The 16,102-nt window shown below is 43.0% G+C and overlaps 1 protein-coding gene across 9 annotated transcripts in view; it reads left to right on the top strand.

The window, feature by feature from the left end:
• The window catches only part of SYTL4 (synaptotagmin like 4), a 148,365-nt gene extending 134,983 nt beyond the window's left edge, over nucleotides 1-13,382 (top strand). For 8 of the 9 annotated variants that reach the window (XM_027086076.1, XM_027086082.1, XM_027086075.1 and 5 more), the window contains 7 exons: nucleotides 1,543-1,721; nucleotides 2,015-2,117; nucleotides 2,647-2,808; nucleotides 6,660-6,768; nucleotides 8,649-8,748; nucleotides 9,507-9,715; nucleotides 11,719-13,382. In XM_027086076.1, coding sequence (XP_026941877.1) covers nucleotides 1,543-1,721; nucleotides 2,015-2,117; nucleotides 2,647-2,808; nucleotides 6,660-6,768; nucleotides 8,649-8,748; nucleotides 9,507-9,715; nucleotides 11,719-11,867 — 1,011 coding nt within the window. In that variant the 3' untranslated portion in view covers nucleotides 11,868-13,382. The other variant, XM_027086085.1, reaches the window with a different exon arrangement.
• Nucleotides 13,383-16,102: the final 2,720 nt, after the last annotated feature.

The raw sequence follows: 16,102 nt of genomic DNA, 5'->3' as shown, positions 1-16,102 counted from the left end.
AAAAAAAAAAAAAAAAAAAAAAAAAAAAAAAGGTACCCAGGCCATGAAGTGAGCAAGATCAGGTTTCTTCATCAGAGCATGTACCAAGTCTCACATTCAAGGGCAGTGAGTGCCATGAGAAGGGCCTTGGCAGGGTTAATTGGCATCAGGATATGATTAAGGAACAACAGCATCAATCAGAATCATGAAGTTAAAGGGACATTTAAGAATCAGGGCCTAGTTCTGTCATAAGTGTGAAGATTGATATTTAGGGGAAACAGAATCAGAAAGCAGAGTGATTAGATGGTCCCACTCACACATAAGAAGAGAACAGTGGGCTTGCAGAGTCAATTATTACCTGAGAGGAAGGTATCTTTTCACCTCTGTTGGGATTTTCCCCCCAATTCTGATGCAATCACTTTTCTCTGTAGGTCTTGACAGACATAAGGTGGATAAAAGAAACGCACAGATAATTAAGGCCCCTTGTTTTAATTAGTAACTGACCCCTTCTAGCCAGCATTGTAGCATATATAACATACATCAAAATTGGACTGAGCTGCGTCTTACCTCTACTCCTTGCCCACCTTCTGGGGCAGTTGAAAATTAACAATAAAATGTGTAAAAAGAGGGGAGAAGAGCAGCTCGGAGCCTAGGTGAGCCATGAGCTGATTGATGAACCTGAGCAGTTGTGCGTGTGCCCTTAGCTGTCTCTTATACTCTGGGTACAAGACGACTGGCAGTACTGGCTGGTTGGTTGCAGGGGGCTTTTGTTTTCTTCAGTGACTATGGCTTTCTCATGAGGGAAAATGTTAGCAATGTGGCGGGGGGAGTGTGCCTTCGCCAGATGTTTGTGGGTGCTTTATCTTTTTTTGTTTGGTTGGTTTTTTGTTTTGTTTTGTTTTGTTTTTTGCCACGCCACACGGCATATAGGATCTTAGTTCTCCCACCAGGGATTGAACCTGTGCCCTCTGCATTGAAAGCACAGAGTCTTAACCACTGGACCACCAGGGAAGTCCCTGTTTGTTCTTTTCTTCCAGTTTTATTGAGATATAACTGACATAAAGCACTGTGTAAGTTTAAGGTATACAGCATAATGATTTGACTTACATATATCATGAAAAGGTTACTGCAATAAGTTTAGTGAACATCCATCATCTTATATAGATACAAAATTAAAGAAATAGAAAAAATTTTTTTCCTTGTGATGAGGACTCTTAGTATTTACTCTCTTAACAACTTCCATATATAACACACAGCAGTGATAATTATATTTATCATGTTACGCATTATATCCCTAGTACTTATTTATCCTATAACTGGAAGTTCATACCTTTTGACCACTTTCATACAATTCCTTCTCCCCTGACCCCTTGCCTCTTATAACCACAAATCTGATCTCTTTTTCTGAGTTTTGTTTGTTTGTTTGTGTTTGAAGTATAATTGACCTACAACACTATGTTAGTTCCTGTTACACAACATAATGATTCGATATTTATGTAAATTTCAAAACCATCACCATGGTAAGTCTAGTTACCATCTGCCATGTGGGTGCTTTATCTTCAGAGTACGATTGGCAGCATGATGAGCATTTATAGCGAAGCTGGCGATTTCGGGAACATCTTTGTGACTGGCAAGATTTCCTTTTCCCTGAAGTATGAGCAGCAAACACAGGCTCTGGTCATTCATGTGAAGGAGTGCCACCATCTGGCCTATGCTGACGAAGCCAAGAAGCGCTCGAACCCGTGAGTGCTTCTGGACCCTGCGCGGTGCTTGGAGATGATCAGACCCCAGCATCTCTCTGGGCACCCTTGAATCGAGGCTCTCACTTCCTAGGCAGACAGGGAGGTGTGATTGAGAGTGGTTAGGGGAGATGTGGGAAAAGGACCAGGATTGGGAAAATGCAAGAATGGCAGGTCTAAGAGGACTCGATGTAACATTTTCATTTCATCATGGCATATGTATATGGAGAGGAAGAAAATAAGGAATGCGCTTCCAAAAAGACAGCAAATTACTCAGTATTCTCCTTGGTTTTTAGATATGTGAAGACTTATCTTCTGCCTGACAAATCCCGCCAAGGAAAAAGAAAAACCAGCATCAAGCGGGACACCATTAATCCGCTATATGATGAGATCCTCAAAGTAAGTATCTAGAGCCCGAGAGGGTATGAGAATTTGATCTGTCTTGTGTGCTAAGCTGTAGCTATTCCTCTGCTATGTGGGTGGTCGACATGGTTTTCAGTGGCCATGTCTGTGTTTGAGGATATACTATGGGCATCTGTTCATGTCCTGACCTCCCAGAGAAGAGAGCAAAGCTGATCTGACTTTCTTGGATTATTGTGAAGTTGGAGGTCCACATGGCCACAAATCTCATTTTAAAGAGTCATTTGCGATCAGGAGTCTCCCTGGCAGTTCTTTTTGAATATTCCAGTGTTCTCTCCCCCACTGAAGGAAAAATTAATATTCCAGGTCCTCCAATGGAATATGGTAGGTTTTTGTGAAACGGGGTAAGTGGAGGCTTTGAGGGAGGAAACTCAAAGTGCTTAGGGACTAAAGTGATTTGATATTCAAGACTATGGACTTTGAGCATGGTTGCTCAGATTTTGGAGTAATCTTTTTCTGAGGAATTACCGTGAACTAATCATCTTGGGCTTCTTCTTTCCTTTCACAGTATGAGATCCCAGAATCTCTCCTGTCCCAGAGGACTTTGCAGTTCTCGGTTTGGCATCATGGTCGTTTTGGCAGAAACACTTTCCTTGGGGAGGCAGAAGTCCAGATGGATTCCTGGAAGCTTGATAAGAAACTGGATCATTGCCTACCTTTACATGGAAAGGTAGTCTGCTTTAACAACTCCTTACAGAGTTTGGATCTGAGGTAGAATTGCCTGCAGTGACTTCTGCTGGGACAGTTTTGAATGCAGTCTGTGGAGTTCTAGCACACCCTGCTGGGGTTACTGAGTTTAACAGTAATTTCAGATGCCATGGTTTTCCTTTGAAGTCTTTCTTATGTGTGCCAAGCTTTGCCTCCTGATCTTCCAGAGTCTGGGCGTATCCTAACATCCTAACTTGTGCCTCTTCTCCAAGCTAACTTTTTGGGTGTATCCTAATCTGCACTGGTTTTCCAAACTACCCTTTTCACTAAAGAAGTGGGAAGTAAAGCAATTCACGGAGTTGCAATTGCTGTGCTCTTGGTCACACAAGCCAGGGACAGTTTTACTTTGGAGATGGCATCTCGGGTGAGAGTGTGGCAGTGTGCATAATAGTACCTGGGATCTGAGTGCAGACCTGGATTTGAATCCAGGCCCTGTGATTTACCAGCTAGGTAAATCACCTAAATTAAAGGTAACTTACAGGACTTCCCTGGTGGTCCAGTGGGTAAGACTCCACGCTCCCAATTCATGGGGCCTGGGTTCGATCCTGGTCGGGGAACTAGATCCCACATGCATGCCGCAACTAAGAGGTTACCTGCTGCAACTGAGAGTCCGCATGCCGCAACAATGAGCCTGCATGTCACAACTTAAAGATCCCACATGCCGCAACTAAAAGATCCCACATGCCTCAGTGAAGATCCCAAGTGCCACAACTAAGATCCAGTGCAGCCTAAATAAATAAATATTTAAGAAATAAAAGAAAAAGATAACTTAGGTAAGTCACCTAACTTCTGTGGGCCTTAGTTCCTTCACCTATAAAGTGGAAATGATAATAATATTGTTCTTCTGCAGGATCATATACAGAATACCAATCAGTGCCTGGCACATAAAAGACATTCAATAGGTTACTGTCACTCTGGTTAAGATGAACTGCTAAAACAGAGTTAGGACTTCTTGATTATCAGAACTGTTCAATGGCAAGGTTCTTCTGTAAAACTTTTTTTACACTAGCATTTTCAATGCTAAAAATAGTACATGTTACATAGAATGCCTTTGGAAAGATGGACATGAAACTAGTAGTAGTGACTGCCTCTAGGAAGAGAGACTGAGGTGGGAAGGTTTAGTTTTCTCTATATGCCCTTTTATAACATTTGAACTTTTTATCAGGTCTACGTATATTGCTTATCAAGAACATTAAGAATAAAAAGATTTATGTGCACGATTCAAAATTAAAACAACATGGAAGTGTATAAAAAGAAAAATAGGTTATTTCCATTCCATAGAAATACTACTGTTATCAACTACTTGGATATCTTTATAGAAATTTTGTATTAAGCAGCACAGATATATATACATATGGATTTACATTTTTCCTTTTTACACAAATGGGCTCTTATCATTGTGTATATATATCTTGACTTTTCATTTAACAATGTGTCATTTACCATGGACATTTTTCTATGCCATCACTTACAGATTTATCTCATTTTAACTGCTGGATAGTATTCTTCATGTACCTATATTATAATTTATTTACAATCCCCCCACCAATGGGTATTTAAATTGTTTGCCTCTTTTTTTGCTATTAAAACTATGCTATAATATATCTTGATCCTCTTTTGTGAGTGTAACTGTAGGAGAAGTTTCTGGTGGTGAAATTGCTGAGTCAAAGGAAATGTACATCCAGTATTTTGATAGCTACTTCCCTCCAAAAAATAGTAACAATATTAAAAATGTCCCTAGGAAAGCAGTTATCACCAAACTATAGCATATTATTAGAAATTTAGAATTTCTGAAGCATTTGGCATATAAGATATTTTCTCTGGGGCCTACAGTTGATATAATTATATTGGAAATGTCACTGTAAGCCATCATGAGCTACTGCCAATAAAAAAATGTCTTACATAAAAAGAAAAACCTGCACTAAAATGGAGCTGTTTGCTCTTTGCAATTATTTTGAGCCAGAATGAAAATATGCTACTGAAACAAATACGCCAATTATGCCAATTTCCAGCTAAGGCTAAAGTCCAACTTTTAAGAGTCCACTAAAGTTCACAATCTAGAGACTAATAAATTGTGTAGATATTTTATAAACAACAAAAAGACCACTCCAGTACTACATATCTATTTTAACTGAAAACATTCTACATTTATTGTCTCTGATTTTTCTTTTTTTGCCCTAGTGATCCGTTTGCTCCCATTCAGTTTTCTCTTCCTGGCATCCACCTCCCTGTTCTTCTGTGTCTCTCCCATACACTACACTTCTGTGCATTCTGGGTATGTGGTACATTTTTCCAAACCAGTGGGGATTATACCTTCCTTGCATTGCCATGCTCAGAGTTGAGGCCTTAGGTTAGAGGAGCCCCAGTGAACACGGGCAGTGAAAGAGCACCTCTGAGCTGCACCAGCTCATGCTCTGGGTACCAAGGCATAAGGGACAGAGCCATGCTGAGAGAGCCAGTAGAGTGAAGCAGTCCTGCTGCCCACAGCCACTTGCTGCTCATCCCACATATCCACTCATTCACTCTTGCATTCATTCAGGAAATATTTGTGGAGCATCTACTATGTGCCAGGTACATTGCTAAGTGTTGGGCATACTAGGATGAACAACAACAAAAAGACTTGATTCCTGTCCTCCTGGCATTTAGATTCTAGTGGTAGATGCAGTCATTAATCAAAAGTAACCTAAACAAATGTAAAATTAAAAATTGTGGCATATTCAAATCCTTGTAACAGAGTTTCACCTAGCCCTCAAATCTTTGCAAGCTCTCTTTTAAAAAAGACTTTTTATCTTTGAAAATCATACAAGTGATACATGCCATTCTCATTAAAAAGACACTATCGATATAGACAGAGTAAAAAGTGAAAGCCCTCTTTCCTTTCCCCATTCTACTCCCCTCCTTAGAAGATACAGGTGTTATGTCTGTATGCTTCTGGGTTTTTCTATGCAGTGTAGTATAGTGCTTAAAACCATGGATTCTGGGACCAGTCTGTCTGAATTTGAATCCTGGCTCTGCCAATTACTGGGTGACCTTGGGCAAGTTACTTAACTTCTCTGTTCCTCTGTTTCATAATCTGTAAAATGGGGCTAATTGTACTCATGTCACAGGGACTATCTTGAGGATTAAACAAAATGATATAATTAAAATGCTATAACAGTACCTGGCACATAGTAAGTACTATATGAGTGATAATGATAATAATCATTATTTACATACATATATATTTACATATACAAATATGAATATATTTTAATATAAGTGGGATGCTTTTTCTGCATCTTGCCCTGTTGACTTAACAGTACATCTTGGATATCTTTCTATATGTCAGTGTGTAGAGATTCACTGCATCCTTTTTGATGATTGCACACCATATGCCATACAATGGCATTAAAATCACTCATTTAACCTTTCCTGTATTGATTGGCATTTAGGTTGTTCCCACTTTGGGGCTATCACTAACAATGTTGGTAGCAAGATTCTTTGTCATGGTGTCAGTCCCCTGTCAGTTTGTATGGCAACTTTGCTGGCAGACCTTTGAGGGTATTTGGAATCTAGTAATGGTATCCCCAAAGTAGCAAAATAGTAGGCATTGCGGAAGACTCTTTGTTAGTTCTTCCTCAGCTCCTTCGGAAGAAACTGCCTTAGAATCCTGTGGCTGCCATGGCCTAGGGATCGTGGATGGTATTCATAAGGAGAAGGATCCTTCTATGCTGTGAAACTGTTCTTGGGGGTAATTTTAGAATCTCCTCAGCGAGAGGTCTCAACAACTCCTGAACAGCTCAGCTTGACCTATTGGGTTTCCCTGTGTTTCAGATCAGTGCTGAGTCCTCGACTGGCTTGCCGTCACACAAAGGCGAGTTGGTGGTATCATTGAAATACATCCCAGCCTCCAAACTCCCTGTTGGAGGTGACCGGAAGAAGAGTGAGTTTTTTTTGGGGCCCTGGATTTAGCTCTTAGTTTTCTGCACAAGATCTGTGCGAGGTGGTGCTGGCTAGTGGCTAGCACTATTGGAGAGACCAGATTACGATGCACACTGGATCATTTGCTAGGGAAGATTCCTTTACTAAGTAAGCCATTTCTGTTCTTCAACCAGAAGGGAATGCCTTAAGACTTGGATTCCCTTTTTTGTTTTTATGTTGTTGTTTTGTTTTGTTTTTGATGCCATTAAACTAACTTGGTCTTGGTCCAGCTCTGACAGGCTACTAAGAGGTCAGAACAGAACAGAAGCTTCAGGACTGAGAGAGGGTGGTTGGAAAGGGTGGTGTATAAGTATAAGGGACAGGAAGTTGAAGGCTGAGGAAGAGTAAATCAACACACCAGGCATAGTGACTGTGGATATGTAGGTGAATAAGACACTCTATTTGCCCTCCCTTGCACAGTTTATTTTAGAAAGTAATATAGTCATCTGCTAAAAGAACACAGATAAGGCAGTGATGAATTCTGTCTGGTTATATTTGGGAGAATTTTAAAGAGGAAGTAATGATGATACTGGACTTAAGACTTTACCAGGAAGAAAAAGAAGAGGATGGGGTGAGAAGCGCATTTCCAGAAGAGGAGATAGCATGAGCAAAGGTTTGAAAAAGGCATGGTAAATGGGGGGTTGTATGTAAGTGTGAGGCAGTGAACTTCTTAGTTGAGTGGGGCTAGAATTATGGTATATAGATGTGGAAGTAGGGCTGGAATTGATGAGGAATTGATGAGGAATCAATTTCAGTTGATGAGGCTGCAGCCTAGCTGAAAAGGGCCATGAATGTAATGGTGAGGAGTTGAACTTGACACTTTGGCAATGGGAAGCCAAGTTCTTAAAAAGTTACCTGCAGCAAAGTCTAATCTATAGGATTTGGGGAAGTCAGTGAGATTCCCAAGGAGGGTGTGCAGGATAGCTAGAGAAGAGAGGCAAGGATAGAACCAGAGGGAACACTTTAGAGAATGAAGATGGGAAGAGAAGCCAGTGAGGTGGAGGCTTATCAGGGGAGAGCAATGCCGGGAGAGAGCTTGAAGAAGGGAGTGGGTGTTGTCAACAGTATTGACATACCACTGGCATGTCGGGCCCAATGAGAAGACACAGCTTATCGGCATTAGATTACATTTTCAGTGGATCAGTGGAAGCAGATGCCAGATTTCACTAGAAACTAGGTTGAGTGAATGAGGCAAAGAAGTAGAGGCAGTGAGTGTGGACTCTTTTTTTCCAGGATAATTGATGGTGAAAGAAAGGAGAGCCAGGGAGGACAGCTTGAATAGGAGATAAGGTTGAAGGGAAATTTACTTTTAAAAGGATTTTTTAAAGCCAGAGGTGAGATTAGCATATATTTAGACTGAGAGGATGGGACCAGTAGAGAATGAGATATTAAAAATGGGAGGTGGGGGTTGAAATTGATGATGCCTGATGAGTCTTGTTGACGTGGGGATGGGATCCAGAACACAAGTGGTGGAGTTCCCTTTTTTCAATCATTCAGCAAACATCAGGAAACTTTATTTCTCTATGCCTCAATTTTCTCATCTGTAAAATGAGGAGAATGATGGTATATATCTCATATGGTTGTTTTGAGGAATAAATGCTTAATGTTGAATCAGGCACATAGCCAGTTTTCAATAAGCCTTTGTTGCTATTGTTATGACTTGAGCACCTATTTCTCGCTGTTAGGCGCTGTGCTAGGTACTGAGAATACAAGACAGGTGTGGTCCACTTATCATGGAAGTTGCTGTCTTCAGGAACAAGGAGAGGAAGTGCTATGTAGATAAAGCTTGAGAGAAATGTGGAGGTGTCAGAACTCACTTGCTTTGTCTGACATCCCTTCCAGGTACAGGTGGGGAAGGGGGAGAGCTCCAGGTGTGGATCAAAGAAGCCAAGAATCTGACAGCTGCCAAATCAGGAGGGACTTCAGACAGCTTTGTGAAGGGGTGAGTCCCTGGACCAGCACCAAACTAACCAGTTTCAGGACATGAGAGTTAAGAGAGGAACCCAATTTAACCTTTCTCTGTAGATATTATCCCTGTGTGTCCTGCCACCTCCAGCAACCAACTTGTTCCTGAAATTAGGTAATGGCACAACCTCTGCTACCACGTTTCCACTGGTCTGAGCTCAGTTTGGGCTGGGCTGTAGTGTTGATTTCCAAAAAGGAGGGTGGTAGACAGTTAGGTCTGACTTTTCCTTTGTTATAGATTTATGCTCTTAATTAATCCTGAATAAAAATCTGTGTTCCCTGACTGTCAAGACCTGGGGACTCAGGACTTTGTTCCCCACAATATTTAAGCAATGGCAGCTTTCCCCAAGTTACAGCTCAACCTACTGACTTAAGTTCTCTAGCAAATCATGTCTGGCTATGCCTATGCTTATTACTGTTGTTTTTATTAAACAGGACTTTTCCCAATAGAAGTGGAACCAAATATTCAAAACCTATTTTTGATGGCATATAGACAATAGCTCCCTAATAATATTGTATTAATTTTCTCTCCAGGTAAAAGGAATTGAATCAGGTGAATGATCTAGTGGAGGTGGTAGGAACTATGCTTCAACAGATTCAGAGGAGGGAGAGCGTGTCCTCGGATCTGAGTGTTGACTCAACTTCCTGGGCTAGACCTGTGGGAGGGGAAAGGGAAATTTAGATAGATATTGCCAGCTTTGAGTAGGTTGTTGATTCCTCCGCACCCTCTGCCAGATACCTCCTTCCCATGAGGAACAAGGCCAGTAAGCGTAAAACTCCTGTGATGAAGAAGACCCTGAATCCCCACTACAACCATACATTTGTCTACAATGGTGTGAGGCTGGAAGATCTCCAACACATGTGCCTGGAACTGACTGTGTGGGACCGGGAGCCCCTGGCCAGCAATGACTTCCTGGGCGGGGTCAGGCTGGGTGTTGGCACTGGTGAGAACCTCTCCCCCACCCTCACTGTCTTCAAGGCCTCTTAGATATTTCACTCTGAATAGACCCATCACCCTCCCTACACAGCTCCACTATGTCAGGAGTTGTCTTCTTTCAGTTAACATTCAGCCAGTGTTTACTCAGGGCCTATTATGTGCAGGGCTGGGGGGAGGCTGAGCTCCTGCACTTTCATGTGTACAGGTAAATGGGACCCTGATTTCCAGGAATGCCATCATCTTCCCACCAAAAACATATAAAAACCTACATATATCTGTACCTCTGATTTCCACCTTCCATCCTGTTACATGAAAGAAGGGTCCTTCCTAGCAAGGGCCAAGCTCTTTCCAAGTATTCTAGATCACACCCTCTCCTTCTCAGTGACCTTACTTCTGGAATCTCCTTCCTATCCTATCTGATCAGTTTTATTCTCTCTACCTCCCTATTGGAGGAGAAAGTACATATACTCTGGTATTTCCAGTCTTAATAAACAGAAACAAACCTTCCCTTGACCCCACGTCTCCCCTCTGATTTCCTAAAGAGTGGTTTCCATGGCCTCAGCTCTCCTTTAGTCTTCAATCCACTGTGATCTGACTTCTGTCCCACCATTCCACTGAGTAACTGCTTATGCCAAAATTTTGTTTTCATCATCCTAGAATTTTCATGCTATTTAGCATAGCTGATCACTCCCTTTTTCTTGAAATACTTTGCTTCTCTTGACACCACACTTTTCTTTGGGACATCCTCATTCTCTACCCAAACTCTAAATACTGGTGCTCTCAAGGCTTAGTCTTGAATTCTCCTTTCTTTCTCTACAGTCTCTGCATTCCTGTGGCTGTAAATATTACTTGTATATTAATAATTCATACAAAGCATTTAACACAAAGCATCTAGAATGATGTTCTTACACATGTAAGCCAGTTCATGTCAGTCCCCTACTTCAAACACTTCAGGGGCTCCTACTGCACTTAGAAAGCAATCCAAAGTTCTCACCATGCCAATAGGCCCCTGTGTCTAGACCCTCTGTTCCTTTATGATCCATCATATAGTACTACTTGCTCACTATGCTCCAAACAAAATGACTTGCTTTCTTTTCTCCAAGTATACCAAGCTTCTCCCCACTTCATAACCTCTGCAATTAGTGCTCCCTCTGTCTGGGAAGGCTGGTTCCTTCCAGTCCTTCAGCTCCTGACTATATGTCTCCTTCTCAGAGGGACCCTCAGATCACTTAATCTAAGCGAGGCCTTGATCTAGGTACTACAAGTCACCCTGTTTATTTGCTTCATGACACTTACCTCACTATCTAGAATACTCTTGTTGATTTACTTGTGTATTTTCTGTCTTCTATATTCAAATGTAAGCTGCCTGCAGGCAGGACTTTTTCTGCTTTGTTTACTACTGTATCTCCAGAGCCTAGAAGAGTACTTGGTACACAGTAGGCACTTGATAAATGTTTGTCGAATGAATGAATACACAAGAGAATAGAAATGAGGCCCCATATGATCTGAACTTCAAGCCTGGAGTCTACAGCCAGAAAATAAAGGTGTTCAGCTTCCTTCCTTCCTTCCTTCCTCCCTCCCTCCCTCCCTTCCTCCCTCCCTCCCTCCCTTCCTCCCTCCCTCCCTCCCTCCTTTCTTCCCTCTTTCCTTCCTCCCTCTCCCCCCCTCTTCCTCCCTCCCTCCCCTCCCTTCCCGTCCCCTCCCTTCCCTTGTCAAGTTGGCAATAACAGAAGGGCTATAGCTGTAACAGCCTTAGAATAAGAAGTCTCGAGCTACCGTGTGCTGTTTCGAGTCTCATTTCATCAACTTTAAGTCTCTTGACGGAGTCTCAAGAGCACAGAAATAGCTGTGCAAAATCAACAGGGAGCCATTCTCAGACCGCTGTCCCCATCAGCCCATCTTCATAGCGCACTGTCTTTTATGGGGTGCTACCCTTAATGCATAACCCATATTTCTCAGTAGGCTGAGGAATGGGGTCCCTGTTCAGCCTCCTCTGGTGTTTCTCCTTAGGAATCAGTAATGGGGAAGTGGTGGACTGGATGGACTCGACTGGGGAAGAAGTAAGCCTATGGCAGAAGATGCGACAGTACCCAGGGTCTTGGGCGGAAGGGACTCTGCAGCTCCGTTCCTCGATGGCCAAGCAGAAGCTGGGCTTGTGAGCCCCTATCCTCTGCAGGTCCAACCTTGTCTAGGGCAAGTCAGAGGAAGCAAAGAAACCAAGGGTGAAAATTTATAATTTAGTGTGTGTGGATGTGTGTGTGTGTGTGTGTGTGTGTAAACGTGTATTTCTACAAATCTCATTATGCTAGAGTGACGTAGACTATCCCTTTTTAAAGCAGGCTCGAAAATAAGCGTCTCTTCAAAATGTTTTTATTTGTGCATAAACTACTATATATTTTCAGAGTCCATGTTTCTTATATCTTTATGAGATTTAATTAACTTATCTTTTAAAACAACTTTTTATCACCTGTCTTGCTATCCTGGTTCTTCCTTCCCCAGGAAGCCCTGGCTGCCTTTGGCACTCATACTGGTCTGTGTTTCAAGGTGTGCCTGGTCTGAGGCCAAGGCTCCGGGAAGCAGGGGTGGGTTACAGAAGATGGGGTGGAAGACAGAAGATGGGAGAGAGGTGAGTAGGTCCATCCTTCCTTCTCCAATTTATGCTTTTAACTCCATTTCTACCTTGACACATTTCTGGAACTTGGCTTTTAACTCTTCTTGTTTGTAGCAGTTTCCACCTTGCTTGGGTCGAATGCTTTTCTTGGAAATGCTAAGAAAATGTCTAAGTTGCTTCCAGTTCTGAAAACCTTCCCTAGACCTTTGGGGAACCCTTATAACAGAGCTGCTTTAGAAGAGCACTTTAATTAGATAATGGCCTTTGGACTGGGTCATGGGCATGCCCAGTAAGGGCTTCTCAGTGGTCCCTGAGGACCAGTGACTGAGTGTCTCCTAGCCCATGCTGAATTCTTTGCATTTTAAACTGATACAGCAGTTGTTAAAGAGCTCCTAATTTCTCTAATGAAAGACAAGACATCTTCACTCTCACGTACCACACTTTTCTTAGCGTTTGTGTTCGCCATATGTTACCACCCAGAATAGGGTCTACATACTGTTATGTCAGCCAGAATGGCCACATATGGTCTAAACCAGTCCAGTGTTTCTCCAGGCTGGGCACTGTTAGTGTCCAAGAGAGTGTGTTCAGAGAATCTCCCAGGTTTTCTGACTTCCTTCTTGAAGTGGTTTCAGTTCCTATTTTTTCTCTTGTTTCCTGAAGTTGACCTAGATGTAACCTGGGTGTGGTGGGTTGAGACCTTTCTAAGAAGGGTCTAGCGATCTAAGGTTCATTTTCTGAAACTCACTCTCCCAAACTGACCTTCTTATTCTCACAGTTTTATCTTCACAAAGTCATTTGTAAAAGGAGTCTGTACCGGAGAAGAAATCCCTTTCAGTAGAGTTGACTGCTAGCGGACTCTCCTATAAGGCTACTGGATTGAAGGTGGCCACTGCTTTCTGTTGTATGTGTGAAGTGAACGGAAGAGTGTTTTAAAAAGGTTTATTTGGTGTGGATTGATATTGTAATGGAAGGCATAACTTGGGATCCTGGACTGTCACTTGCTCCTTTGTTCTCCACCCCCTGAAATGTGTGTGTGCTTCAATAAAGCTTTCTTCCTTGTCAAGCGTTTGCATTTGTTAGTCTTATAGATGCTTTCGTCTCTGATGTCCTGACTTCCTGTTGTTGCTTTTCATGTGGCTTGAAGGATAAGAACCAAAGTGACAAATGCCCTTCCCTAACCATACTGTGCTCACTTGAAGAAAATTTCCCTGTCCCCACATTGGTGCCTGATAGCTCTGCCGAGCTCTGATCCATTGACCTCTGTGTTTGGTATTGAGGGAGAGAATGAGAACCCATCTTAAAAGTGCTAACACTTTTCTTTCTCTCTCTAAAGTACCAAGGGAAACTCCTCCTTTACCTTTGTAGCCACCCCCATCCCACCTCTGCAACTGCAGGAAGGAGAGAAAAGTGCACAGGGAAGGGAAGACATCCCCTGCTGTTTCTTTCTGGATCCTTCACCTTCTCTAGGAGGTAGGGCCTTTTCCTTCACTCCTACTACCACTATTCAGTTTTGAGAGATAAATAACCCAGATACCAAGTAACCCATCTCAGAAATAAGGCTCTGGGTTTCTAGGTAGAGCCCAACTGATTTTTGACCTCTTGTATAAAAGGGTATTAAAATATATTGAATGCCTTTTGTGTACAAAGCTTTCTGCTAGGCATATATTATTTCCTTCATTTCTCCAAGCACCTTATGAAATAGGAAACCTTGCCTTTTTACAGGTGAGGAAAGTCAAGCCCACTATCATGCATAAAGTTGGGAAGTGAATCAAGGTCTGACTCTACAGGACCATGCTGTCTCCTGTGAGGCATGGGCCAAGATTCAAAGAAAGGGGTGACTCCTCTCTTCTAAAATATCTCAAAGAAATAAGTTTCATTTACGGGGTAGGACAATCAAAATGCTTTGGATGTTACCTAGTCAGCTGACTGACAGAATAGCTTGTATGGGGGGAGGGGGCAGGGGAAGGGAAGGAGGGGGGAACGGAGGAGCGTTCGGGGCATGAAGGAGCAGAGAGAAACACAGAAACAAGTAGTACAGGGTCGGGTTGGGCTAGCCCCTTTGGGTCTGGCTGTCAGACTGATCCCACTGCTGTCTCCTTCCTCTGTTTTAGGAGTTGGGATTTCCTGACTCATAATCCTGACTTTACTCATAGCCGTAAAACTTGACCGAAAGAAAGCAAGATTGATTTGTCTTGACTACTCAATAAAATGAAACAAAACAAAAGCTTCTCATTTTTTTTAAGCTAGAGGAGCATTTATATGCAAGAGTCAGGCCCAGGTGGGAACTCTGCTTGAGAGGCAGTGGGCCTCCTCGTGTTATCACTTGGGCCTTTGACCCTCTGGTGTGCCCTGGCTTGCCACGTGAAGTGTTAGTGATAAAGACAAGGAAGGGCATTCATTTTGCCTGATGTGCAATCTTTGCCTCTGGAACCACAGACCCTGTCTGATTGGAGATTTCCCACATTAACTCATTGTATTTTGCCTTCTGCCCATAACTTGCTTCCTGCCTTTCAGAGCTCCTGTATTTCTCTGGAGGGAAGTGGGAGAAGGGACCTTTGTGCTCCAAGTTTGATCATTTCCTCCATGTCCCATTCCACCCAGAAACTGCCTTTTAATTTTGCATTTTACAAATGAGATTTCCACTAACCGCCCAGTATAACAGCTTCTCTGTGACTCACTACTACCCCACCGGTCCTGGGCTCTCGATTTCCATCCCATCACTCTGCTTGGGAGAGTGTTTTCTTGGGTTGAGAGCTTTTCTTTCCCCTCTTTCCTCCTGGGCACACTCTGAGTGTTCTGTCTGAGTGGGATTACAGAAGATAAAACCTTTCTCCTTACTTAGAGCTGTCAGCTGTCTTTAAATGAAAAGTAGAAAAAGAAGTAGAGGCAGTATAACATTGTGTTTAGGAACACTGATTCTGGAGCCAGGCTGCTGGGGTTTAAATCCCGACTCTGCCACTTCTGAGCTGTGTGATCTTAGGCAAGTTGCCTAACCTCCCTGTGCTTCCATCCCTGCATCTGTGAAATGGGACTCATAACAGGACCTACCTTACAGGGTTCTTGTGAAGATTTCAGTCAATTGAGAGTGTTTAGAACAGCACTGGCACATAGTGAGTGCTCGAGCATTTTAGCTCTGCCTCTCCACCTAGCCTGCTTCCTTCTCCCCTCTAATTTCCCACCAGTGAACCCCGGGGGAAAGTGGAAGGTGAATGGCTGCTGAGTCTTAACCATGACACTGGGTTCCAAGAGAGTAGAAAAGAAGGTTCCCAGCAGCCTGGGGAAGAGCGCTTTTCTTTCAAACACTGATGCACGCTTGAGTGCGGCCAAAGCCAGAGCAGGGAGTCTGAGTGTGGCTCTGCTTCCCAAGAGCTCAAATAGCCCACATTTCCTTGCAGGCCTGACCCTTAAGGCTAGGCTTTGTGCTGCTGTAGCTCTCACCTGCTCTGTGGCCATCTCTTCAAAGTGGGTGTCTGAGTAAGTTAATACATGAGGCTGAGGCTGTCTTTTTTCCTTCTCCCTGATTTAGTTTATAGTTGGTGGTTCTGAGGTTTCCTAGATCACGAACTGGGGGTTTCTCTGAGGAAGGGGCAGCATTGGCTCCCTTTTTGCTATGAGAACTGGAGGCTCAGTAAGGAGAGAGACTGTTGCCCATGAGCTAGTTGGAGGGGCAGGAGAAAGCCTTCTGCTCTGGCCTGATTTTACTTCCCAAGCTCCCTCCCCCTGCAGCAGTTTGCTAACTCTTAGGTGAAGTGATGGCTAACAGAACATTTGTGGCCCAATACC

This window comes from Aethalodelphis obliquidens, unplaced genomic scaffold, assembly GCF_003676395.1.
Source record: "Aethalodelphis obliquidens isolate GAN/ISIS:26980383/991018 unplaced genomic scaffold, ASM367639v1 scaffold54, whole genome shotgun sequence".
Classification (NCBI taxonomy): Eukaryota; Metazoa; Chordata; class Mammalia; order Artiodactyla; family Delphinidae; genus Aethalodelphis; species Aethalodelphis obliquidens.
Note: the sequence above shows the minus strand (reverse complement) of the source record. Positions and strands in the feature narration are given on the sequence as shown.